General features: G+C 35.7%; 1 protein-coding gene across 6 annotated transcripts in view; it reads right to left on the minus strand.

The window, feature by feature from the left end:
• Nucleotides 1-3,418: 3,418 nt before the first annotated feature.
• CCDC82 (coiled-coil domain containing 82) overlaps nucleotides 3,419-27,854 on the minus strand; it is a 33,510-nt gene continuing 9,074 nt past the window's right edge. For 4 of the 6 annotated variants that reach the window (XM_077779946.1, XM_077779947.1, XM_077779944.1 and 1 more), the window contains exons 4-8: nucleotides 20,390-20,482; nucleotides 18,235-18,359; nucleotides 15,114-15,284; nucleotides 9,635-9,820; nucleotides 3,419-4,372 (exon numbers count right to left, since the gene is read on the minus strand). In XM_077779946.1, coding sequence (XP_077636072.1) covers nucleotides 4,307-4,372; nucleotides 9,635-9,820; nucleotides 15,114-15,284; nucleotides 18,235-18,359; nucleotides 20,390-20,482 — 641 coding nt within the window. In that variant the 3' untranslated portion in view covers nucleotides 3,419-4,306. Of the gene's footprint in view, nucleotides 4,373-8,870; nucleotides 9,257-9,634; nucleotides 9,821-15,113; nucleotides 15,285-18,234; nucleotides 18,360-20,389; nucleotides 20,483-27,854 lie in introns of those variants that run through there. The other 2 variants (XM_077779948.1, XM_077779949.1) reach the window with 2 other exon arrangements.

Genomic DNA, 27,854 nt, shown 5'->3' on the forward strand with positions numbered 1-27,854 from the left:
GCAGCCAGGCACCGGGGAAAGGGGAACGCAGAGGGCCGCCCAGTGGCTGAAGAGGTAAATCCCAAAGCCCGCGCGTCTCGGTAGGGCTCGCTTAGCTCAGCCTGACTTGGCTAAGCGGGGAAGGCTGGGGAAATTCCCCAGCCTCCACACAACTACTTCACCAGCTCTAAATGTTCAAGAAATTCCCGGCCAGGGAATGTATTTTCCCTTTCAGACCTACAATACGCCCCCCTGAGGATATCGTTTTCATTTTTCAATATGTTGTAAATGATACCGCTGAGCACCCAGGCGAGAGCTGGGTGAGCACCGAGGAAATGTTCATTATGTACAATAAGGAAGACGTGTGAGTGTGTGCGTGAGACTTGGGAGGGGGAGGCGGCAGGGGTGCAGAGGAAATCACACCGCTGGCTCCACCAGGGCAGACGTGTGGTTGTCTACCTGCCTGCCTGTTTTGTGTGTCTCTGGGTAAGTCAACCTGGATGATTACAAGCAAATCAGTAGGGAGAAAGAAAGAAAATATTTTATGATGATGAAATCACCAATACCAGTTCTAGGGAAAAGATGGTAAAGGGTTTTCTTTGAAAATACAAGATGACCTATGCCAACTGCGACCTCTGAGGTCTCCATGGCTATCTGGTTTACATACACAAGGAAGAAACTCAGTATGTACCAGTGGAGTTTCAAGAAGTTTAATTACATAAACCAAATACGCCTCTCACACAGGTGGTTGTCCTCTCATCTTCACGTGATCCTGCTTTTAAGTTCTCAAATTGTATATTGGATTCTGCTTGTCATTATCAGTTATGGAGAATAAATTCAAGTGAGCACAATATTGGGCTAATCAGGACCCTAAATATGCTGTGTGCTAACTTGGGAGTCATGTGGATTTGAAGTCTCAAACAATGGGATTTCATTAATCTAAACCAACTCTCACATCTCAGGAACATGGTCCATCACCAAACTGAGCTATGGATAGAAATGAATAGGTAACATCAATGCAAACATTTTTGAGACTGGATTTATTTACAGTTTAGTTCCCAATAGGCTGGCCTACTTTAGTCCATTTTATTTTCACATATTTCGGAATGTTTATTAGAACTGGGGACAAGTATACTCTGATGGTATAACTTTTTTTTTTTGTCTTTTCATTGGAACATACTTCTGTCTGTCCCTTCTAAGGCTAGGTCCCTCACTACTTGTGAATAGAGGGGCAGAGATTTATTTTTGTTAGGAGTGCATATTTGACGGAGAACTCTCTCATGAGGTGTCATTAAAAATCGAAGGAGTTTTGATCATTTTATATTTGATTTCTAAAAAGCTGTATTCTTTAAACATTATCTTCTATTGCTTATTACTTATATTCAGCAATCATACTTGATAAAAGAGAAAATGTAATATTTAAATTTAAAATTTACAGTTCATTTGACAGTCATGCACTAGCACTGGTTTTCATTAGTAAGTAACACAGAGTCCTTAGTCAAATCTACTATTCCTTAATATAAACTTTGATTTCCATGCTGGACAGGGATAGACTTTAAAAACTTGTCAAGCAATAATTTAATAAATTTCCATACTATATTCTGTGGTGTAAGTCACTTTTTTTAGTGTCTTTTGTATACATTTGTCCTCTACAGCCATTTAGTTTCAGGCTGAAATCATTATCATCCAACATCCTCATTTCCATCCACATCAGGTATTGTTTATTTACAATCACTGTTTCGGGCACAGCACTTCCCACAGATCTCTCTTAATCCACAAACCTGGAAGGTAAGTTTTATTAAGCTCATTTATAAATGAGGAAACTATGGATCACAGAAATCAAACTACTTGTTCCAGTTCATGTGACTTGGATGTCACAGCTCAGGACTAGTTCAAGACTGATTTCAAATCTATGCTTTCTTAACTACTGAGCTTGGTGCCTCAATATAGCAAAGCTGGAATCACACTCTACTCATCTTGCTAGAATCTAAGTCTGTCCCATAATCCCTTCGAGAAATGAGGATTGAATACAACTACTCACCTCAATATGAGAGCAGACAATTGAGAAAACATGGTCAACTACATCCAACTGCCAATGAAGTATTTATTTTTCCTCCCCTTTATGGTACTGTTCTCTCTCATAACCCTAATGCTTCTGTGTAGCTATATGAATTCTTTCAAGTATTACTTTCCTTTTACTTGTCCGCTCCTGTCTTCCTCATCATCTCAACTAACCATGTCTAACACTAGAGCACCTAATGCTAAAGTGATAAATGCCCAGATCTAAAAAGTTCACAGACATCTGGGATTTTAAGTTTACAAACCAGTGTTTAGTCTTCTATCAAACTGATGATATAGATGGTTATGTTGATGATAAAATAATGTCGTAACACCTGTAAAGGTTATTTCAATTTTTTCAACATTTCCATTTTCTTATGGACTACTTGCTTGGGCCCCTAAACCATGCTCATCCTCATTTCCTAACAGCCTGTTCCTCTGCCATTCTTTTAGCGTTACTATATACCTAAAAGCCTCTTGTATTCTGCAGACACCCACTGAAGAGGCTTGCTCAGTTGCAGTAACCTCAGACACTAGCAAAACTGGTTCCTACATTTCCTGATCGATAGTCAGAGTGCTGTTCCAACAGGGAAAACGCTTCCCACCGGCAAGATGCCTGGCCTAGGGGCGAGTCATCTGCCCTCTTAAGTCCCTGTAATCGATGATGCCTTAATTTTTACAAGCTAAATGCATGGTACTTAAAACAATACCTAAATTATGTTTTAAACTCTACCGGTGGAAGGCGCTCTCACTCCTCAGCGGTCGCAAACTCGTCTGTAGTGCTGCATGTGAGAAGTGATGCTTCCAGGGTCCGCAGAGACGCTTTACACATGATTCTCTGATTTGCCTTGCCCTTCCTTTCTACAGGTCGTTCATGACCCTTCCAACTTGACTATTACTTTTCCTTCAGTTCTGCCTTGCTTCTTTCTGGGCACTGTCACTGCATCTTCAGCTTTCAACTATGGCCTCATTTTAGTTAAGGCTTATTTCCATATGCCAGAGAAGTAAGAATTGAGATATGTGACTGAAAATTTCTACTGCACTCTTTTCAAAAAGGTGTGCACCCCTCATATGAAACATCAGTATCAGTTTTCTTGGCACTTTGTGAGCTTTTGCTACTCATTTTGCTTACAATAGTAGTAGGGATACTTTCAGAAAATGATCTGCAGAAAATATTAAGTAATCTCTCTGTGTAAGAACTTAATATGATGTAGTTTTTTAAATGTACGCACATACTCTGAACTCCATGCATGAACCACATAATAAATGAAGCCAGGTTCAGTCAACATTTGAGGTCAGAAACAATTATCTAAAATTCCACTTTAACGTAGATCTTACCATGACACTACTTTTAAGAATTAAAGATACAGAAGAGACAGGGTCAATTTGATCACTATAAAACCATTTTACTTTATTATATTATGAGAAAATTTAAATGTGCAAAGCAATGCAGATGCCAAAATACGCTTTTAAACTATTTTTGGCTGAATCTGTCTCTCTGAGATCTTCGGATCCTAACAGAAATACACATATAGGAAAAGTTATGGATAAAAATAAATAAAACACATCTTAATCGTTAACATGTAGACAAAATCAAATAAAAAATATAGAGAACATTATAAGGCATGAAAAAACACATCATGAAATTATTCCTGAATGTGAGGGTTGAAAGACTCTGGTGGCCTGAGATCTATTTCTAAAGGAAACTTTACAAAAGGAGAATTACTCCTCTAGTTAGAATGGGTAAACTATAGTCTGCTTCTGAGGTGAGGGGATTGAACTTAATGAAACATTGGGTTTCTTCCATGGCCCACTGATGTAGATAATGATAGCAGTAAAAAATGTATCAGTGCAGATCACTTAATACTGGAAAGGATAATAAACAGATCTGGGCAGAGATTCAATAATAAATACACATAGATGTTAATCTAAATTCATTTTTAAAATACAGTCTACTAAGGTGACAGGACATGAACAGCTCATTCACTTGATAATCATCTGTTATAAAGGCATTGTTTCATAACTTTAAAAATACACTTACTTAAAAATGATTAGGCTTATGTTTTCTATGTACAGCAGATAAAACTTTTATTTGACTGTAGAGTGCCATTTCATGGATATTAAGATGAACATATGTTTTAACAAGATATTTGCCATGAAAATACACATAAAATTTATAAATATGTCACATGATACAGAGAAACAAGACTCATGATCTTCACATTTACAGGAATTTATAAAATCTTCTCTGAAGGAAATGTGTTACAATTCAGTCAAACTTCTCATCTTGAAAGTAATCCGCCAAATTTAGATATTCTTGAAGTTGACCATATTTCTGTGTATACAATAGAAAAGCTAGTTATTTTACTCAAAGCAAGGAAGATAAGGTAGGCCTTTTCAATCTACAGACACAAGTAGGAACATGTTCATTTCATGATAATCATGAACAAAAATCTCATAATCAGGGACACAATTTCAAATATGCATTTCTAACTCATAAAGAGTGGAAAGAGACCAAACTGAACATTACTGTTAATCTCATAATGTTCTTATAAAATATAATTTTTCTATTATCATATTCATAGAAGTATAACAAACTTCAATAACTTCCTCAACAAAACTTTTTTGAACATGTGACATCTATTGAACACTTTCTAATGACTGTCTAGGTACAAAAGTAATCACTTTCCCTGATCCTAAAGAGACCAGAGTTCACTGGTATTACACCAATAACAAGTGCCATGACGAAGTATACAGACTCTGTTATGAAGGTTCAGAAGAGTAGCCATGGTTAGTTGAGGTGATCGGGAAGGAGAATCACTTAAGCTGACCTGGGAAAAAGGGTTTGGTAGGCAAAGATTTGCTGGTGAGAGTTTTCTGTAGGACACAACAGTCCACAACAGTGAGAAGACAAGAATTTATGGGATTTAACTATAATTTGAGGTTCCTTAGGGGAAAAGAAAGAGAAGACTGAACCAAAGAGTTTGTGGTCAGAGAATAAAATGTATGAAATGCTAGGTGAAGGAGTTTAGCAATAATGTGACAGGCAATGTGATACTGCTAAAGAATATGAGGCAGGAGATTGATATGATCTGAGGTGTGTTTTAAGAAAATGGTAAAACAGCCATTCTAGAAAACTTTAGCAATTAGTTAGGAGTCTATTATAATAAGTTAGATACTGAGGTCCCAAATCCGAGTGACGGAAATGAAGATGAAAAGCTAAGACCCAGGGTAGGTCAAGAGAAGAGAGGGGTCAGGATGATTTAGAAATCTCACAACCGAGAGAGTGCAAAATGCTGACTTCAGCTGAGGAGAATTAACTGACCTAATGGTTTCTTTACTTATAAACTCTTGTTCTACTCCCAATGAAGAGAGAGAGGATCCCAATGACCTGACTTTTGTGGTGGTAGGAACCTATGGAAAGATAAAGGCTTTCCTTCTAGACAGGGCTATGAAAACTTTCCCCCTCAAAGACCTCTGGCTGGATCACCTTCTCTGGAAAGAATGAAGAATATAACAGAGGGGGGCAGTGGATAACCTTTGGACAGGTTCTATTAGATACGAGCAAAGTATTTTAGAATTAGAAACCTATACATTAAAAGTTTGATTGTTTTTATATTTTTGGATTATCTTTATATTTTTTTTCCTCTTATTAAATTTATTTTGGAGAATTGCGATCCCAGCCATACTAAGAAAAGGAAGGAAAACCTCTCCTTGCTTTTATTTCTAATAATAGTTAACATTAATTGGTCATTTACTAATTGTTAGGTCCAATACTAAATCATTAAAATGTGTTGATCTTTTAATATCCATGATCAAAACTCTATTTTTGTTATTTTAATTCCTATTTTAGTAAAGAGGCAACTTAGAGAAATAAAGTAACTTGCCTCCAAGTTCTACTGCTGGAAAATATTGAAATCCATGCTTCTAACTATCATAGTATGCTATTTCTGACATTTAAAGGTGGGGGTGCCACTTTAGGAAGAAAAAAGAAAGGCTTTCCATAAAAAAGTGAAACTCAGAGAGAAGGCAGTTAGTATTGCCTGGTCATTCTCTCCACCTAAAGATTCTGGTTCCATCATTCTTTTTTACGAAAAATTTGGAGAGTTTGGATCTTATTATGTTAAGCCTTTGAGTTACAGGTGGACCTACTGATTTAAAAATGTGAACTGTGGGAATAGAGTGTGAGAAAGAGATAAGAACATAAAAGAAGGAGGTTGGGGTCTTCTGGTCAGAAACAGCAGTTAGACATGAAGAAAGGAATGGGTTTCCAAAGGCAGAGCTTATAGAGGCGGAGAACAGAATGTGGAGCAACATGTACCTTTTCTTTTTTTAAGGTTTACTTATTTTTGAGAGAGAGCATGAGTGGGGGACTGATGGGCAGAGAGAGAAGGGGGAACAGAGATCGATCCAAAGCTGGCTCCATGCAGACAGCAGTGAGCCCAATGAGGGGCACAAACTAACAGATTATGATCTGAGCCAAATTTGGATGCTCAACTGACTGAGCTACCTAGGTGCCCTGCAACAAGTACCTTTATCCAGCGGCCCTCAATCCTTAATTTGCTTAAGAATCACCAAATTTGTTAAATACTGGGTATTTAACACCCTCAAGGATTCTCATTCATAGGTCTGCAGTGAGGCCAGGAACTACACGTTTTCTACAGAATCCCAGTGATTCTGACATAGGTAGTTAGGGCCGTGACTTGAGAAACACCAGTTTAAGGAGTGAAAGAAAAAGAAAAGGAAAAAAAGTTTTAAAGGGGGAAAAGAGAAGAGACCACATAGCAAGAATTTCAGGAAGGGGTGAGATATCAAATCATAATATAAAATTCTTTCTTATGTAACAATGTTTATGTAATACATTTAAACTTTACATACAACTACAAAACTGAGACTTGGTAGTATAATTGACATACTTTCTCCACTTCCTGATATTCCTGTTTTCACCACCCCATCCCAAAAACCCTATCTTCAACTTCTCTGGAAACCCCATCATCACATGCACCTTCTTCTTAGTGAGAAACATTTGTTAGAATTTTGCCAGTGGCGTATGACAGTGTGTTCTTCAAGTGTAATTCAGAATGAGGCAATCATTTTTATTATATTTATTATATGTTTTGGTTTTATTATAATTTTCTTTTCATGGATTCGTTTCTTATTTTAAGTAAGCTTCACACACAGCGCAGAGCCTGATGTGGGGCTTGAAAACAAAACCATGAGATCAAGACCTGAGCCTCAAGATCAAGAGTTAGGCAACTGACTGAGCCACCCAGGAACTCCCCATTCACTCTTTTATTAACACTCAAGTTCCTCCTACCCTTTAATGTCATCGTAGGTTAAAAACAGATCATCTTAGTTCAACAGGGAGGAGGAGGAACAGGAAGTCAGTCTAGTTGGCAGGTCTTTGGGAAGAAATGCTGAGATATCCTGAGATAGAGGAAGAAAAATGCTTGGAGGAGGAAGGGGCAGATAAGGGAAAAAGCAAGGTGTGCAAAAAAGCTGGCAGGAAAGACACGACTAAATCGTTTGTGTGAGGTAAAGAAGGGGTTGACATAATCATTGGGAGGAGAAGAGCTAAAAGGGCCAGAGATCTGGCCATTCAAGTAGCGCTGAGCCCCGGCACTGGAAAAGGTGTGGGTGGCTGGGGCCACCGAGAGGGCAGTTGAAGAGAAAGGCGTGTGTCATGAGAATGTGGAGCACGGCCACACAGGACATGCGCGCTCCCAGAGGTAGGTGGCGTGGTCCTCAGGAACATCAGAGAGCTTGAGGAGCTCTGAAATGTAATCACAGAACAAAACACTGCATATGGGCTTATACTGGCTCTAAACTTTAGTTTCTAGGAAATCTTTTGAGAAAATGTATGGAAAAATATTTTTAAAGAAGGAGGGATCTCAGAAAGAAAATGAAGTGCTGTGGTATTTTATGTGAAAAACAAAATGTGCATGTTGTCCCAAACGTGCATGATCTCGAAATACCTTAAATGCCCAATGCTAAGTGTTGTTCTCGAAGCATAAGAGAACACTTGGGTTTTCTCTTTCCAAGAATATTTTTCTCTTATTCCAGGTCCCTCCTGTTAGAAACCTTGTTAAGCTTTCTCTAAGGTACATGATCTGGAAATGCTTTTGGGGATTTTTCTGCAAGAAGTTTAATTTCCTTCCCCACATATACTATTACTATATATAATATATATAATAAATGCACAGTGATTTTTCTACACCTAGCACACAATTCTTTTAAAAAATGTGGTGTCCCAAAAGGTTTTTCAACTCCACGAGAGCGTTGGCAACACTTAAATGCACCAGTGAAAGCAGGTAAGAATTTCAGGTCATCACGGAAAATGAAGATGGGACTTGCTGGCTAAGTGGTGGCTTCTCCCTAAGGCAAACAGAAAAGCACAGAGGAGGACAGGGAGGAGAGCACTGGGAGAGAAGCTGAAGCAAAGTAAAAGATAAAAAGCTGAGGAGAGTAAAATGAGAGAAGAGACTACGGAAAGGTTGAGATGTGGGGGGTGGGCAGAGAGATCACCGGGTGGTGGCTGTGGTGGGAAGATAATCTTCAGAAGGAAAACCAGTCTGATGTCACTCTCCAGACTGGGACACCCTGCAGAATTTGACGTGTCCTAACAAGTTCCTGTTTGTTGTTCTCTTTTTCTTTCCCTTTGCTCATAAGTTTATTCACTAAGCTCTCTTCCTTTTTATTTTCCTCTTTTACAAATTCCCCTATGATATAAATAACCCAGGCAACAGATCTTAAGTCAGGCTTGTTTTTTTTTTTTTTTTTTTTTAAGATTAAACATACTGTTGATCTGAGTTGCCTGAAAATCTGCTATATGTTTTCTCTTATACATTCACGTAACTAGACTTGTTTTAGAAGACTGCAATCATATTAGCATTCTTTCCAAGTACCATAAACAATTCTAAAAGCTCTGTGAGCAGACCAGAGCTTCTGAGCTGCCAGCAGATCTTCGGGAATCCAGTGCACTCTTCAAAACCCCCACTTTATCCCTGATATCAAACTTAGTGATCAACAGGATTTGGGGGAATCAAAATCAGTGCCATGGCCTGAAACCCCTGCATTCCCCTTGATTTTCAGTTACAGTGCTCACTGCTCAGCCCACGTCCTCAAGAAGAGGATGTGGGTGGTATTAGAACTGGCAGCCGAGATCCTTTCCTCAGATTGGCACCAGGTGCTTCTTCACTCTCGGGTCACAAGAACTGTTCTAAAGAATAGGAAGCAGACAAGCAGAGGTGAGTCCTACACTTCGTCAAAGAAAATACGGGGACTTAATATATATGTAAGGGATACCATATATATAAAACTGAAAAGGACAGAGGTCCTTCATTACAGGACAGTATTATTGCTGATTGCAATTTATCTGATGAGCTGAAGGAGTGCTTAGAACATCAGGGCACCTACTCAGGGGTGGGCAATGATAAGCATGAAAGGAATGGGTGGAAGAAGAGAAAATACAAAGACAGGGGGAAAAGGAGAGATTCTCTTTCAAATTTCACCGTTTTCTAATCATTTGTATCCTTTTGCTGATCATAATTAGGCTCCGGAATCTATGAATGAGATGATTTTTCTGTATTCGCCTTACCTCCTTAATCCAGCCACTTTCTCTTGACTGATTGAAAATTCTTTCCACTGTTTCTTTAACCTGTTCATCCTCAACTTCTTCTGTCTTTGCAATGGAGCAGCATTCTTGGTACAGCTTGAACTTAAAATGTTTCAGTTTGTGATAAATTTTGGTACGCTTAGCACAAATTCTGCCAACAGTAAACACCTAAATCAAGGAATAAACATTATCTGACATACAAAGTCAGACACATAGTAATGATTATACAGCCTTTCAAGTTTTGAGATTTTCTTTAACAGCAAAATCTAATAAATGTATTATTAATTTTCAAAATATTTATACAATGATTCATTTACCTTCTCTTATTATACAAATTACTTAAGAAAAACTGAACATCTGCTATGTTTCTTCAAGTATTAGGCTAAGCACTGGAGAGGCGGAAATGTGTTTAATTGCAAAACAACGTGTTTAATTGCTGTGCAAGAGATGCTATCAAAAGGAGGGGCAATTAACCCAATCCAGAGGGGAGGGGGGTCCTCGAGTAGGTGATCTTTAGGCTAGCTCTGTTTCCTAAAGACTTAGTAAAGTGTGGCCAACTGTGAGGAGAAAAATGGCTTGTTAAGGCAGGAGAACAGGCACACCTGAAAGCAAGAAAATGGACCACATGGACACAGTTACTGAATTAGAAATGCCTGGATTAGGCTAACGTTCTAGCTTATAAGCAACATGTAAAACTGAAACAAACTCTCAAACCAATTGGCAGTTTTCACTAACTAATTTGCTCCACAAGCATTTTGTAAAGTAAAAACTTTGTGTTTAGTCCTGTTTGTTTCCTTAATTAATGACTCTGATGTGGTTGTAACACATTAGTGTTTTACTGCTAGCAAACTATAAGAATTTTAATTTCTATGTTTGTATGAACTTCCAGCATTCTGTGATTAATATTCTTCTTGTGAAATCAACCAACAGAACATTTCTTTCAGAATGTTTGGAATATGTACTGTTATACAGTGAAAACTAAAATAGGAAAACTACAAACTAAACATTGTAACTAAAAACATAACATGATCAGGCTCATTCTCATGAAGTAACCAGAAAAAAGAGACAAATTCCTTGTTAAATTATGTTTTTGTCTCTGCCCATAAATTCACTAATGGGTTATGTTTTCTTGAGTTTGGTACAAGTGGCGTAGTTATAATATTGATCTATGTAACTTGCATTCTATCTAACAAAGAATTGTAGTGTTTTTCTGAAGCCACACTACAAGGGAACATATAGGTGATTAGTTCAAAAACAATCTGAGTATACTGGCAAATAGTAATAAAATGAAGAATATTTTGGCAAAACTGAATAAAAGTTAAATATGATCAGCAACAGGTTTGATGCACATCTTGTGAAAACAGTACTTGGGACATCTTACAATCTTTCTTAAAATCCTCAAAAATTTAAGAAAACCATATTCAGATTTCTGTTCAAGTTCTATGAAAACCTTTCTGGTTTTCAGATTATTAGAAATAATAACAAGGGTGCCTGGATGGTTCAGTCACTTAAGCATCTTGATTCCAGTTTATCATGATCTCATGGTTCATGAGTTTGAGCCCCACATTGGGCTTTGTGCTGGTGGCACGGAGGCTGCTTGGGATCCTCTCTCTCTCTCTCTCTCTCTCTCTCTCTCTCTCTCTCTCTCAAAAGTAAATTAAAAAAAGAGAAACAATCATGTATGATTTCTCATTGCTTATTATTCTCAGTAACCTCAACATTATCATCAAACCAGTTATATCAACCATCACAACTACCTGGCCAATACTTCCTTTTTTACTCTGAATAAAAAAGATACCACAATAGTTGCAGTGACCGCTAGAGGTGCCCTCTGTCTCTCCATTTCTCTCATTAAAGTATTTGTGTGGGTGAGGTCTCCTATGGCCATTCTAGATAAAAATACAGTATAAAAATAATATAACTTTTTAAAAACTTTCCATCATAATATTTTTTATTTTCCATAACACTGAGGAATTATCTGCCTAAAACTTTTAAGTCAGGGCAAGAGGGAAGGACAGGTATTTAAAAATCCTTATTTAAAAATCTTTTGCCTGTATGAAACAAAAATATCCATTGAAAATATTTAACGTTACAGTTTACTTCTTTCCACTTCAAATTCCTACCTTCTTGGCAGCTACTTACACTGATGTAGATCAATAAACCCAAATTACTTTTAGAATATTCTCATACTATGTTATCATAAAATGTGATCACATTTTCTGTGGAAGAGCCTACACCATTGTTAGTAGGGGTTCACAGAAAAGAGTAAATGTATGTAATAGCTATAATAATGTGAGTAGGCCTCTCCCTTCACCCCACCTGTTTTTAGGGTATTGTTACAGCCTCTTATACCTTACAAATTTCTCTGTACAGTGTACAAGGCTTACACTGTAGGATTCCATTTATATAAAGTACTAAAACAAAACTATGCTGTAACAACAGTGACCTTAAATGTTAAGAAACTTATTTAGAAATTACTTTTAATTACCTAATTGCATTTCTGGATATTAAGGACACTATTCTAACAAGAGAGACAATACTAAAAAAAATTGCCAGAGATAGAGAAGTAAGTTCTGTGATGATTGTTCTCAAAGCAGACAAGGAAAAAGGCATGTAAATGGTTACTAATCCACTGTTCAGGGTTAGTTGGCATAGTTGTATAAACTGATGTATCTGAAATTAACTGAGTCACCTCAGTTATCAATGTGAATTAGGTATCCTATGTATCCAGAGATACAATTTGAAATGGAGCTATAACCTGTCACCAAATTTTCCTAAAACAGCAGATCTTGAATTGTAAGGCCATAGAAGGAATCTGATTTGTAATTTATTAGATACAGCATGTAGAAGTGTGAACACACTGCTTAACAAACTAAGGCAAGGATACAATGAAACATGCATTATGCACATTTGTAATATCCAGCTAATTATAGAGAGCTTTTTGAGGCATTTTTCTAGGTCCTCCTTTATATACAGAGGAGCCAGGAAGTGAAACAATAAAGAAGAAAGGAAAAAGATCCTCAAGAAAAGAGGAAGAATGGGAAGAAGTTTCTCTTTTGTTTCTAGGTCTCTAGAAACATTTAGCACAATAGGCTTGAGCCAAAGGATTCTATTTCCTCTTGGCTTGTTTTTTTCATGGACATGTCACACATTGATAATTATTTCAAAATTCTTGCCTCTTCCATTGGATCTTGAGCATCTTTAGGAGTCTGGACAGATTCTGGGAAAACTCAAATGAATTCAAGATTATTGTCAGTCTTTCCAACTGCCTCTCAGATTTCGCTCCTTTCCTCCAAGTGATTTCCTTTTCATCTATGCCCCCAGACTTCACCACACTCTGGTGGTCCAAGGCCTCTTGTCTCAGTACCCTATCCAAGACTACTGTAACTAAAACTACTCTCTCCTACCAATACCACTTTCCATCAAAGCATCCTGTCTTTCAAAAAAGCTAATCTTGGATAAGTAAGGAAAAAAGTTTTATTATTAAATATACTCATTACACGCATTCTTCATTGTTTGCACTTTAAAAGGGGACCCTAGTTAACCCCAAGCAGTCTCAATTTTATGTAACTATGGCCAAAAACACAAAATGGAGAATTGGTTTTCAAAATAACTTAGGGGTGGGTATAGGAGTGGCGTAGTCTCTTTAATGCCTTAGATGAAAAACAAGTTTATTATTTTCTTCTTTCCTATCCCTTTCCTTTCCCTTTCCTTCCCATACATGCGTTGCTACTGTAGTTCAGTAGAATATAAGATAGATTTTAATAGGTGATTCTTCCATTTAAAGAAAAAAATTACTGAAAATTTTAGTATTAAAGAATTTTAATTACAGCCGTGCCTGAGTGGCTCAGTAGGTTAAGCATCCGACTTTGGCTCAGGTCATGACCTCACAGTCCATGAATTCTAGCCCTGTGTTGGGCTCTGTGCTGACAACTCAGAGCCTGGAGCCTGCTTCAGATTCTCTCTCTCTTTCTGCCCCTCCCCCACTCACATTCTATCCATCTCTCCCTCTCTCTCTCAAAAATAAACATTAAAAAAAATTTTAATTACATTATCTTAAGTTACACAGTAACTAGTTTAGTGTATGCATACAGCTAAAGACACAAGTGTACACGCATTTTTACATAGCTGCAAGGATAATATGTACACTGCTCACTATTTCACTTTCACTTAGCATGATTTCACAACCTTCATAAATACTATTTTAGTGCTTGTATTATATTCTATCACAAAATGGTATGATATACATAACTTATTAAATCACTACTCTAATATTTTATTTGAATTATTTCCTTTTTTTTTTTTGCATTATAACTAATGGTTCAATGAATTTCATGATTATGTCATCTGCTTTTATCCTGGGTGACTCTGCCTAGCATATATGTATGGGCACTGAATATGTAGTGTTATAAGTCTGGCTATATGTAGCTATCCAGTATTCTAAAAAGACAGATCACATCCTTTCTCTCTCTAGGAATCTTACTGTCCATGAAATTGCTAGTTTCAATGCGACCATGACAAAACTGTATTTTATCACCTGATTTGAAAATACTTTGCTACTTTGAGAGCTATCAACTGGCATCTTAAGGTAGGTTTTATTGTTAGCCTTTAGATGGAGAATAATCATGTTCTAATTGTTAACTTTGATGTTTTTTCCACTGTATGACTCGTATATTAATTTTCCTTGTTATTATTTTATGAGATCTCTTTCATTTTTTAGATATTTGAATAACTATTTTATACAGAATCTTTACTCTTTCACAGGAATATCAGAACTCCTGAAATGGTTTTCTAACTCACTTCCCTTCCTGGGATTAGCTGTAGATAGGGAAGACAGTTAAAGTACAGCACTAGTTTTGATCTATACAACAGAGCATGATCCTTAAAGTATCAAATCACTTTCATTAGGATTCTGTGTCTTACCTCATAAAAAGTCACAGATCAGTTTTTAAACAATAAGATTTGCATATTGACTATGTCGAGAAAAGAAATGTGTTTTTATAATAACTTGCCAAATGATACATTAAAGACATTCTGAATTCATTATCCCCATACAAACTTTCTAAGTGATTCTTGCTACCCAGATTCAATCTGCTCAATTATCGCCAATAGTACTGAGGAATCATACTACCTAATCTAGTAGAAGAGTTTGGATTAATAGCATATTTCTTTCATAATAACTGACCAGCAGTACTTAGAAGCAACTCTAAGGGCCTCCCCAAACACACACCCTTCATGGATATTCAGACTCACCAGATGAAGTTCTCATCATTAACATTTTTGCATTTATAAACTTGTCATATAAGACATTTTTCACATTCAAAAATTATACCTTCTTTCCTTGTACTCTTTCCCCTTCTCCTAGTACTTTCTCTATTTCTAAAAATAACACAGTTATTTGTGCAAACTTATGTATTGAAAATTTCTAAATACTGAAAACCAAAATGAGAGGGAGAAATACCTGCTTATCATGTGACATGAAATCATCTGTTTCCATAGTCCTGGTGTTATACAACTTTCCTGATAAATGCACCGAGTATCTACAGTGGCGATGCAATCCACAAGCCTGGCAGGAACAGTCTTCAGGATTCTTAAAATGGATGCTTACATTAGAATAATTTTCTACCCGTTCCTGGAAACAATGAAAAAATGTAATGAAGCTTTACAAGACTGGAAAAAACAACAAAATAAAACATAAACAGAACCTAACCAATTAAAACCAATATTAGGAATCACAATTATGTGGTTAGGATGTAAGAGCAAAACACACTGGTATTTCTTACTTTAATGCAGAATATGCGGTAGATATTTGACAAGATATTTTTAAATAAAAAATAATTTACAATTTAGGCTATTAAATGAAAAGAAACCAGACTAGGGAAAAAAATCCTTCCTATTTGTGAGTTACTATTAAGTAGTATTCTTTGCAAATATTAATTTACTTTTCTCCTCTCATCTCTAGTTAGGTATGAGGTATTACAGTTAAAAATAGAAAAGACTGAGCAGCAAAAATTCAGGATACAATAATAAAAAGACGAATTCATTTATGTTAGTTGAAAATTGAGAAAAAACAGATCACATTCAGTCTCCATTGTGTAAATTATACCATATTTCCCACAAAATATTCCAGAAATAATTTAAATTTTTCTTTTCTTTAAATTTATTTTTGAAAGAGAGAGAGAGAGAGAGAGAGAAAATGCGTGCATGCGTGAGCGGGGGAGAGACAGAGAAAGAGGGAGACACAGAATCCGAAGCAGGCTCTAGGCTCTGAGCTGTCAGCACAGAACCCAACGAGGGGCTCGAACCCACAAACCATGAGGTCATGACCTCAGCCTAACTGACTGAGCCACCCAGGTGCCCCCAGAAACAATTTCATCCTCCTATGGCTACTTACTAAATAAACTACTATGAAAATAAACAACTTGGGAATAGGAGTGCCAGGCGGCCGGTATGGATACGGACAGCCTGACAGCTGAAACTGAGGAAATATTTGGCATTTGTAAATAAGCTTTATTAAGCTGTAAAATTACTTGTGGTTGTGTATTTTTGCTCACACTCTAGGCCTATGCTAGATACTGCTGTTATAATTAGTAGTGTAGATTAAATTTTACCATAATATTTGAACTACATACGGTGTAGTTACTAACCCACATACAGGGTTAGTAACCCACATTCATATTCCTCTATCAGCCTGAGAGTAATTAAATATCCGGTACATTAACAGTTTCCTTTTTTAACACTGTATGATTCACAACAACATTGCATTTTGTTTAATATTTCTCATATTTCATGGCCCTTTGTGACACGTGTCACTTACAGGCTGACATTCAGAGTGAATAGGTGGCCAGCCACCTTCCCTTCTTGCTTCTGTGGTCCGTGCTAAAGCACATGTGAGATGAGAGCTCTATGAGCTTGGCTCTGTGAGTAACTACAATATGTAGGAACACTACTGTTGATTTACACAGGACATATAACTGAAAAATAAAGTTTGCTGGGTTAAGCTATTAAGATTTTCATTGCTGGTCTGTCATACTATTTATTTTTTGCAGCATGACTTAGCTAATTTTGACCAAGACCATACTGAATCATCTATGTCTCTAAATTTTTAAGTTAACGTTTTCTTGTATCTTAGAGTTATTATTTCAACATCAAGTTATTCAAATTCAGCATAACATACCATAGTACAGTAAAGCATAATACAGCATAGTGGTATGGGCTTTCAAGTCAGAGAAATTCTAGAAAGCTATGATTTCTAGGTTGGAACAGTGGCCTAGCTAATTACTAGCGATGTAACCTTGTGTTACTCAATCTTTCTGAGTCACAGTTTTCTCTTTAAAATGGAGGAAATAATAGTGCCTTCCTCATGGGATTACTCTGAAGATCAAATAAGATACTTTACATTGCATGCAAATTACTTGGCCAAGTTAAACGATCAATAAATAATATGCTATTTTTCTATTAAAGAAAACAATATTTATACCATGTTTTAAGAACTGTGCTATGTGTTTTACCTCCCAAGTAAGTAAATATTCCTTTTAAAGTAGGTAAATATTTTCTGTATCTGAGGAAGAGAGTAGAGTTTAGAGAGGTTAAAAACTCACCCAAAGTCCAAAAGATATATATGGTGGCCCTCAACTCAGCCATCCTCCAAACTGAAGTCTTCTTTTTCTGTAATCCCATAACTGTCCCTTAAACCTAAACCATCTGTGGCTAATTTATCAGTAATTCAAGACTGAATAGGCGTTGGATGAAGTCAAATCTCCTGACATAAATGAGGTAGAGTAGCTAGTGATTTAAGTTCTAAAAGGACTGATAGGAATTTGGATTTCTCTTATCTTGCCATTCTTTTATCTTCCTAAAATTGGAAGATAGAATGTTAGAAGTAGGGAGATTTTTAAAAAGTTAAAAATCATGTAAGACAGCCTCTACTATTAGAGATCATAAAATAGAAAGCTATGGGATAACATGAAATGCAATAAATCTTATACATTAAAAGGATGCTTCCCCTAAATTGGTAGAAATACAAAATCTTAAGGTGGAGAAGGATTAAGGCACCCTAGGCCAGTGTTTCCCAAATTATGTTATTTAAATCAATTATTCTCAGAGGTGATAACAGGTAGCTCATGGAAAGGAGTCTCATAGTAAAACACAAATTTGGAAAGTATTACATTCTACGTCATCGTCTTGAAGATTTACAGTATAAATTCTCACATTAATGCTCCTTGGAAAGTTCTCCAGTTAAGTTTAAGTTAAACCCACTGTTTCTCGTAACAATGGAACTCTCTTTTCTGAAACAACAATTAACATCCTGCAAGATAACCTCCTCATTTTAATAGATTGACTAAGACCTAGAGATGTTCTAAAGTTATTCATCATTTAGAACTACTTAATTACTGGATACATATAATAAGTGTTAGAATAATTAAAACAACAGTAGCCTTTAAAAGAGGTGGCAAGCTGATTATTCAACAAAAATGCCAGTAATTTAGATTATTCATTCTGACTGGGTATTTAAATCCCAGTAGGCCTCCTACTCCCATACCACCAACCAGAGATTCAAAAACAAATAAAAAATTATATACCTTATATAGCTCTTTCCAGCGACTTCTAGAAGCTAAACTCTCTAGACGAGGCTGAACAAAGCGGTTATCCAAATAATGAAGAGATGTCAACATATCTTGTGCATATGATTTTTGTCTGGTGCCATCTGTTCAGGAGAACAGCAATAACAACAAGAAATAATCACTTAGCCCTTAGGAAATACCTATCTATCTATCTATCTATCTATCTATCTATCTATCTATCTTTATAAGCCCCCACACCGATGAATTATCCAGCTCCAATTACCAATAGTGCCAAAGCTGAGAAACCTTATTAGGAAATATTTAAATAACTGAATACTTAAGGATTTCTTCCCATAGTTTTAGAATGGTATTTTAAATTTAAAAAAGATTAATGAAGAAAAAAAAAACAATTCCATCAGAACATTAAGGATAGGAAAGAACCACAGAGGCCTTCTAATTATTCCTTCAATACATCAGACTTACTCTTTTTTATTTTAATCCCAGTAAAATCAACATACAATGTTTTATTAGGTTCAGATGTACATCATAGTGACTCAACAGTGCCATACATTACTCAGTGCTCATCATGATAAATGTACTCTTAATCCTCATTGCCTATTTTATCCACACCCCCACCTACCTCCCCTCCGATAACCACCATCTTGTTCTATATAGTTAAGAGTGGTTTTTGTTTGTCCCTTTTTTTCTTTGTTCCTTTGTTTTGTTTCTTAAACCCTACATATAAGTGAGGTCATGTGGTATTTGTCTTTTTCTAGCTGACTTAATTCACTTATCATTATACCTTCTAGGTCCATCCATGTTGTTCCAAATGGCAGAATTTCATTCTTTTTTATGGCTGGGTAATATTCCATTGGCTATATTTATTACTTCTTTATCCATTTATCTGTCACATGAAAATTAATCTTACTTAAGGATCTTTGTATGGGGTGTGCTTTCAGCTAGATCTATGCATTATTTCCCCCGACTTCATTCAGGTTTCTGCTTAAAAGTCCCCTCTTAGGGCACATAGGTGGCTCAGTTGTTAAGCATCTGATTTCTGCTCAGGTCATGATATCAACGGTTTGTGAGTATGAGGCCCACATCAGGTGAGCTCAAACCCCACTTTGGGTGAGCCCTGCTTCTCTCTCTCTCTCTCGTGCCTGCCCTCTCTCTCTGTCTCTCTCTCTCAAAAAAAAAAAAAAAAGTAATCTCTTGAGAGACTTTTTTTGACCAATCTAATAGATACTTTCCTTTTTTTCATCACTTGATCTCCTTAACCCACTTTATGTTTTTTTCAAGAACTAATCACTAGTTGAAATTATGTTATATATTTATTTACTCATTCTATTGTCTGTCTCTCCCATTAGATGTTAAGCAACATGAGGGCAGAAATCTTATATGTCATATTCATTGCTATATCCCCAGCCCTCAAATAAATGCCTGCCCCTTAGGCACTCTATAAATATTTGTTCAATATACTATGAATGAAATGTCACTTTGGCAATTAGGTAGATATTCAAAACAACATATTATAGTCTTTATTAACTGCCAGATTATGTGTTAGATGCAAGGGATAAGTGTATATCTAAGGTATGGTTTTTCTTATACTCTTAGAAGGGAGGAAGGCAAAAATACATTTTCAATACAGTATGAAAAGTATATACACATCAGCACCACCAGGACACTGATAGCACAAGTGAGGGAGTGAAGATGGTTTTACACTCACCTGGAAAGTGCAGGGTAGAAACAGATTGTATTTTAAGAGAGAACAGTATGAACAAAGGCACAGAAGCATAAAACAGCATGTAACTTTTAGTGACATTCAAGTTTAGAGCGGCTGGGACAACACATAGGTGTTGAACTACTCTACTGTTTTGAGTCTATGTCTCATATCCTCACATTCACTGTGAACTCTGTAAGGGCAGGGGAACATCACATATTTCTTTTTCACTTTCCACATTTCACAAATAATAGACAGTAGCAAGTTTTTGAAGTGAATGGGCTTCTGGTGTAGTTAGATGATCCCAGAGGGAACAATTGGAGGGCCTCTTGGTTTTGCTTAAATTTTTACATATTATATTACATTACATTATATTATGTTATATTATATTAGTAGGGTTTTACAAATTGGAAAAGGAAAAAATTGCTAATTGTTCCATTCATATTAACTTACCATACAATGTTCCCAGAAAAGATTCATCTAAAGCATTGATCAGAAGAGCCTTCACAACTCTTTCAAAGTGAGTATAGTGGTCACTAAAAGAATCTGAAATTAATTTAAAATACATATTAGAATATAACAGATAAAACAAGTCCCTGAATAAAACAGTTTCCTTTCTCTAAGAAATTAATACTATAAATAGGAAAAATCACTTAGTCATCCTAATTTTACAGCTGCCTCGGTGACTTGTCTAGTCACCGAGCAAATCTCCATTTTCCGACTTACTGGCCTCTAATCCAAAATTTCAAGTTGTTATTTAAAATAATCCTCAGTTTCCAAATGTATTAAAAGAAAACTGTTCAGAAAATATTAAGAGCTATTCTATGAAAAAGGCCCCACATCATCCTCTGTGCAGCTAAATTTAATTATCAACTTAACAATTAGAGTAAGAAAGCAAGAAAGAAAACTTCTATAGGTAGATTGTTCAAATATAAACCTGCAACTCCTAACTTTACTTCTCTTTAAAATATGCTACACATGAAATCGTCCAGGAAATTATTACCCTAACCAGAACTCCAATGGCTATAAAAACTCTTTCCCTTTCCCTGTCCCAGATTTAGAACCTTCCACATCAACTTAGAAAAGTTCTCTCTTCTCTTTCTCCTACCAAATATATAAGCCTACCTTCCCACTAACCCAGTTTGCTCCATGAAATCACTTCATTGTGATGGGTCAGGCAATGAGAGAAGGTCCTTATATTTCCTAATGCTTTAGGGTCCAGGTTAACTATGGCTGTAGAAATACTTTCTATCAACATAACCCCTTCCATGATCCAAATGGTTAACATATAACATTTGTGCTGGGCACCTCTAAAGAATATTAGGGGCAGTCTGAGTATTTTAGGAAAATACTAAAGGTACTGGAAGATGCCTGATTATAAATTTAAGCAAAAGAAGACCTATATTAACATTCATGACTGAATTTTGACTTGCTTTCAGTTGAAATGAAATAAAAATGAGATTTAACATGGAGAAACTTTTTAACATATTTTAGCTACTGAAAGGGCTGTATAACTCTTTTTCTGGACTTCAGGAAAAATTTTTAGTATACATTATTTTTTAAGAAAACATGTTATGGGCACCTAGGTGGCTTAGTTCGTTAAGCATCCTACTTCAGCTCAGGTCATGATCTCATGGTTCTTGAGTTCAAGCCCGGCATCCGGCTCTGTGCTGACAGCTCAGAGCCTGGGTCCTGCTTCGGATTCTGTGTCTCCCTCTCTCTCTGCCCCTCCCCTGCTTGCCCTCTGTCTCTCTCTTTCAAAAATAAATAAACATTAAACATTTTTTAAATAAAACATGCTATTATAGTACAAAAGTGGTAAAAATAAAGCAGTAATAAAATTAAATGACTATAGCAGATAATTTACACCAGGACCCTTAGACCTTAGAGGGCCTATAATCAGTTGCAAATTACAAAAGAACTGATCACAACTATTTATGAATATTTTTTTAAATATCAGTAAAACACAATGGTAAAGTGAAATAATTCTTTAATAGCATTCAATTTTGTCTAGACTTTCATCAACCTCTAGATATAATATACTGCTGGTACATAATTTAATTTGTGTTAAAATGCATTTAAACTCTACAACTTCTCAAACTCTATTAATGAGAAAAATGTTCTGGGAATATTAACAGACATGTTGAGGAAAGAAACATCAAATTCATTCCCTGTGCCCTTAAGTCGAACTATCAAATAAACTGAAATAGAATTTTTTATCACCCTGAATTTATCAATCTTCAAACATACTAATGCCTAACGTTACTCGCTGCAGAGTTTGGAAACTGCTGTTCTATTTTAAAGACCCTGATGGTGTTTCTTCAGAATTGGGAGTAAAAGGAAAGGTTAGAGGATCAGAGTCACCTCAAGTGTTCTACCAATGGACATCAGAATCTCCTTCAAGAGAGTCAGGAAGGCCTCAATTTCATTGTGTTTGAGTGAATGGATGGGCAGTGGAGGAATTATGCTGCTGGCATCTCAGATTGGAAAAAAGATTTTATTGAGCAAGTAAATGGCAGGCATCGTTCTATGCACTTACACGCATTGCTTTATTTCTCAATACAAGCCTATGAGGTACTATCAATACCCTTGGTTTATTTTTGGTTAAGGAAATAAATACAAAGATGATGAAAAATTTCCCTAAAATCACACAGCTAGTGAGTGTTGGAACCAGGGCTGGAACTCAAGCAGTCTGACTCTAGATCTCATCCTACTATCCGCTAGGTAGATGTTGTTCTGCACGGTAGTTAGGTTTGATAATATTATGGTTCAGAACACAGGATTTTAGATTTGGATGGGAAATTGGAGGAAATAATTCAAATCTCTCATTTAAAAATTTTAAAAATGACACAATGATGAAATAACATACCCAAGATAACAAAACTAGATACAGAAGACTCAGGATTAGAGCTCAGACCTCCTCTATAGTTGTTTTTTTTTCCCCCAGTGCTTTAATCCTTATATTGGATGAGCTTCTGTGGAATATCCTAGGGATATCATTTAAATTTTTCTTCCATGATTTTAAAAAAACTACAAAAGGATACAGGAGAGAACCAACAGTATTTGTGTTTATACATAACTTGAGTTTTCCAAGGTAGTTAATCTTGGGGTAGTTAATTTTCCTATACTCAATCGTAGGATAAGCTAGTCATTCTGTTGATTTTCCATGCATCCTTTATCATACATTAATTTCACATATATGCTAAGATTTTGTTTCAGGACTGTGTACCTTTCTTAATGATCTGGCTGTCACTCGTATGCCAGTACCACACTGCTTTACTTACTGAAATTTTATGATAACTTTTTATATCTGATGGAGGGAGTCCTTCTAATTTTCTGTTTGTTGTCTAATTTTATTTATTCTCATATATGAACTTTAGCACTGTTTTGCAAAGTTAAATCAAAAAGTTAATTTCAGAAGAAATAATTTCTTGTACTATTAATTGCTTTCCAGAAACATGGTGTGTCTCTCCTTTCATTCATGTTTTCTTTGCTATTTCTTTGCTATTCATGACCTATAAAGTCATGCTTTTCTTCTTAAAATAGGCATAGGAACTTTATTTTGATTGCTACTATAAATGGAATTGTCCCTCATTATATCTTCCAAATAATTATTGAGAGCATACAAGAAAATTACTGAGTTTTATGTATTTATTGTGAATCTGGTCATCTTTCTGAGATCTTTTGCAAATTCCCAATAGATTCTCTTAGATATTTGTGGAAAATGAGCTTAATGGCACATCAGAGAGCTGGATAGAGAAAGATACTGTTCAGGAATTTCTGGGCAGTGACTCTGCTTTCTCCCCTAACTCTGAGAAGGATATGGTCTTGCTAGTGCTAAGCTTATTTCAAGAAACAAGAGAATGTTTATAAATATTCTCTTAGGTGGAAGCATATAGATTGTTGGTGTACTTTCTTCTAAAATGGAAGTATAAGCCTACTGTAAGAAAGCAGAGTAACAGCAAGAAATTGGGTTCTTTTCCTACTCCAACAGGTCCCCCTCAGTAGGCAAAAAAGAACACAAGAAAACTATGGAAATATATGCTATATCTACTACTCCTGCTCTCAATGCATTCATATCTTTTCTCTTAACTTTTATATCCCTGGTTAAATAAGTCAGAAACTTATAGCTTGTGTGTATGTATATATAAAATCATATTATGTTCAAATAATGCCTTTTCCTTTTCAAAAGTTTTATTTCTTTTACTTTGTCTTATTACATTGTTCAAAACATCTAGAAGAAAGTAGGACATTTTTGTTTTGTTCTTTAAAGAGAGTATCTCTAGTGCTTCATTATAAATATATATTCTCTTAGCATTAAATATTCTTTGTTGTGTAAAGGACATATGCTAATATTACTATTTTTTTTGAGTCTTGTTATTTTGTTTTCAAACTAGATAATAGCTTGAATTTTATGAAATGCTTTCTAGAATCTATTAAAATTAAGATTAATTAATGATTTTTTCTCTTTTAACATATGAATGAAACCAATTAATATATTAAACCATTTTTAGGGTCCTAAAAGGATGGCTAGGTAACTTTTCTTCATTCTTATAATTAGAAAAGTTATTTCCTTCATATGTCTATTTGCATATCTATTTTTTATCAACTTATTAGGATGTGAGCCTCATTGATTTGCATAAATGGGTGTGTCCAGCAACACAACTGTATTTTCTCCTATCACACCTTTGAATTCACATTTCCATATGTCCTTCCATCCAAAAACATGCTATATCTCTTAGCACATTCAAATCTTCTTTTATATATCCAACTAAAGCTATAGAATTTTCTTCCTTTAGTTTTCCATGTATTCTGTGCTTTTCCCCCAGAAAGTTGTGAAATATTTCTATTTCCTTACGTATTATCTTCTCCCTCAGAATTGTTTTCATTTTCTCTATGCTAGAAGAACTTCTTGGGCTTAACCTATATATCATTGGTGAGACTTTTCTGTACTGTTAATTCTGTTTTTTACATCTTTCAATATGGATGTTACTTATGACTTTTTATATCTAATTTTCTGGCAACTTATCCTTATCTTAGCTTGCTCTGTTTCATCTCGAATTGTTCTCTCTTTATAAGTTCCTATTTGTTTTTCACAGATGGCAAAGCAATGCTTGATACAATTTTCTTCTGTTTCTTTTAATGAAATATTTGAAATATTTTTCACAGACCTTTTCTTCCTCCAACTCTTTACATGGGCAATGTTACCTTTCCCTTGTGCTACAATATGATTTCACTGGTACTTTTTACTCATTCTACAAAAAAAAAGGAAAGTTCTAGGATTTAATACTTAATGTAAATGCCTGCAAGACTGTTCTCAGGCAAACTCTGCATTACGTTGATAAAATTATTCTCTTTAATTTCTAGGTGGAGACTAAGTTAATGTTCATTTTTAATCTAATTTCCAGTAGTCTAGCAAGTATTTATCTAGCAAGGCACTAATAGACTGAGATGTACTCTTCTGTCTATACTTTGTTCTCTGTCACTCCGAACATGGGATAGACTGGAAAAATAATATAATCGTCAGAATCCACAAATCTGAAGGTTATTCCTTTCTCTCTGTGTATAACTTTCTTAGTGTGTGAACATTCTAGGTCTGGAATACAATGGGCCATTGCCAGTCTATCCCTCTACTTTTTATAATATCTCTTCCGGGAGCTGCAGTCTCAAAATAAATTTAGAGAAGTACAGGGATTTACAAGAAGGAAAAAAGACTATGACTGTCTTCAACAGCTTCAACCATGAGCAGGAGAGGAAACTTTTCTATTTTGAGATGTTACAGATACATCTCTCCGAGCCAAATGGCAGACGAGGAAGCGACAAATGTCTTCCTCTAGATAGAACTGTTCTCTTCAAAAATCTAAAATTGCATTGGCCACTGATTGTGATTCTCACTTGAGTATTGAATTTGGAATTAGAAAATGTTTCTCCCAAATTGTGATATGTTGACTATGAGTAGTAGTCAGTGTTCTTATAGAGGCTGGGAGGAGAATGAATTTGGTAATACTAGACTAATTATAGTCTGAGGCCATAGAGTAGTGTTGATTATTCATCGTATAGGTTATTACTTTAATGAGAAAATATATTTTTAAAGTGTAAGAATCCACCTACAGCAACTCTAGAACATAATTCCTTGATAACTTGAAAACTGCCTATATTTAATTTTTATTATATTCATAAATGGCATAAACATTTATAAGTATTAAAAACAAGTCATAAATTATCACTCTAAAATATATGGGTTTTTCCCCCTCTAACGTTTTAAATTATATTTCTCTGTCTTGAAGTATAGACCCAGGAGCCTTCAGCCAATATACTTATCTTAACCAACCATCCACTGAACTAACAATAAGTTCCTATAATGTATCATCAACTTAAATGGGTATGAGAAATACAAAAGAGAAGTGAGGTGGATTAACCATTGAAGTTATTTTTTGGAAGTGGGAATACCTACTTGGTTCTCTTTATTTTTTGTTTACCATAAAGTTCACTCTTTTTGGTGTACAGTTCTATCACAGATGCATAAAGTTTTGTAACCTCCACAACAACCAAAGAATAATAAGTTCTACATCACCCCAAAACTCCATAATGTTACCACTCAATAATTTAGTTTTACACAGATTGATTGAATCTGAGGTGTCTGAAAGACACTGGTAAAAATGGTCAATAAGAAAATGAAAAGTATGCCTCAGGCTTTGGAGAAATCTGTGCTGGGAATAAAAGTTTTGGAATTTTTTGCTGATATATTAGGCAAAAGTTATGGGAAAGAGACTGCCGATACAGAAACAAGAGAATTTGAGGATGACCTTTGGACACATCAATATTTATGTGGCAAGTAGAAAAAGAAGAAAGCAATATTATAAAGGGAAGACAAGACAAGGGAAGACAACACTACAAGCTAAAAAGAGAACTTTTTGAAAAGGAGGGTGGTCAACTGATGGTGGCAAAGCACATAACAATACCAGGTTAACAAAAGAACTGAAAAACATTTTGGCAACTAGGAAGTAATCACTACTGAGAAGCAATTTCACTGGACTGATGGAGTAGAGTTAACGGGAAACTTGAATAACGGATAAAATTTAGAATAGTAGTTAATGAAACATACCAACTCAAGGGAGGAAAGGCATGAATATGGTTACAAGCTGAGAAAAGACAACTTGTAACAATAAAGCCAGAAGTTGCAATTAACACACACATAAAATGTATTGCATAAAAACTGAGATTCATCTCTCTGAGGTAGAGATGCTCAGTAGTAAAAGCAAGCACAGAACTCCTTGATATTTATCCAAATGAGTTGAAACTTACATCTATAGAAAATCTGCACACAAATATTTACAGCAGCTTTATTCATAATTGCCAAAACTTGGAAGCAACCAACATGTTGGAAGGTTATCTATTCACCTTCCTTCAGCAGGTGAATAGATAAACAAATTGTGGTATATCCATACAATGGAATATTATTCAGTGATAAAAAGAAATAATCTATCATGTCACATTAAGACATGGAGGAAACTTAAATGCATATTATTAAGTGAATAAATAAAATCTGAAAACACTACATGCTGTGTATTCCAACAATAAAACATTCTAGCAAAGGCAAAATTATGAAAGCATTAAAAGGATAAGTGGTTGTGGGGCGCCTGGGTGGCTTAGTCGGTTAAGCGTCCGACTTTCGCTTGGGTTATGATCTGGCGGTTCGTGGGTTCGAGCCCCGCGTCGGGCTCTGTGCTGACAGCCAGCTCAGAGCCTGGAGCCCATTTCAGAGTCTGTGTCTCCCTCTCTCTCTGACCCTCCCCTGCTCACGCTGTCTCTCTCTCTCTCTCCTAGAAATAAATAAAAATATTTAAAAAATATATTTAAAAAAAAATAAAAGGATAAGTGGTTGCCAGGGGCTCAGGGGAGATGGGAGAAATGAATA

This window comes from Crocuta crocuta, unplaced genomic scaffold (genome assembly GCF_008692635.1).
Source record: "Crocuta crocuta isolate KB4526 unplaced genomic scaffold, BGI_CrCroc_1.0 scaffold98, whole genome shotgun sequence".
Taxonomy (NCBI): domain Eukaryota; kingdom Metazoa; phylum Chordata; class Mammalia; order Carnivora; family Hyaenidae; genus Crocuta; species Crocuta crocuta.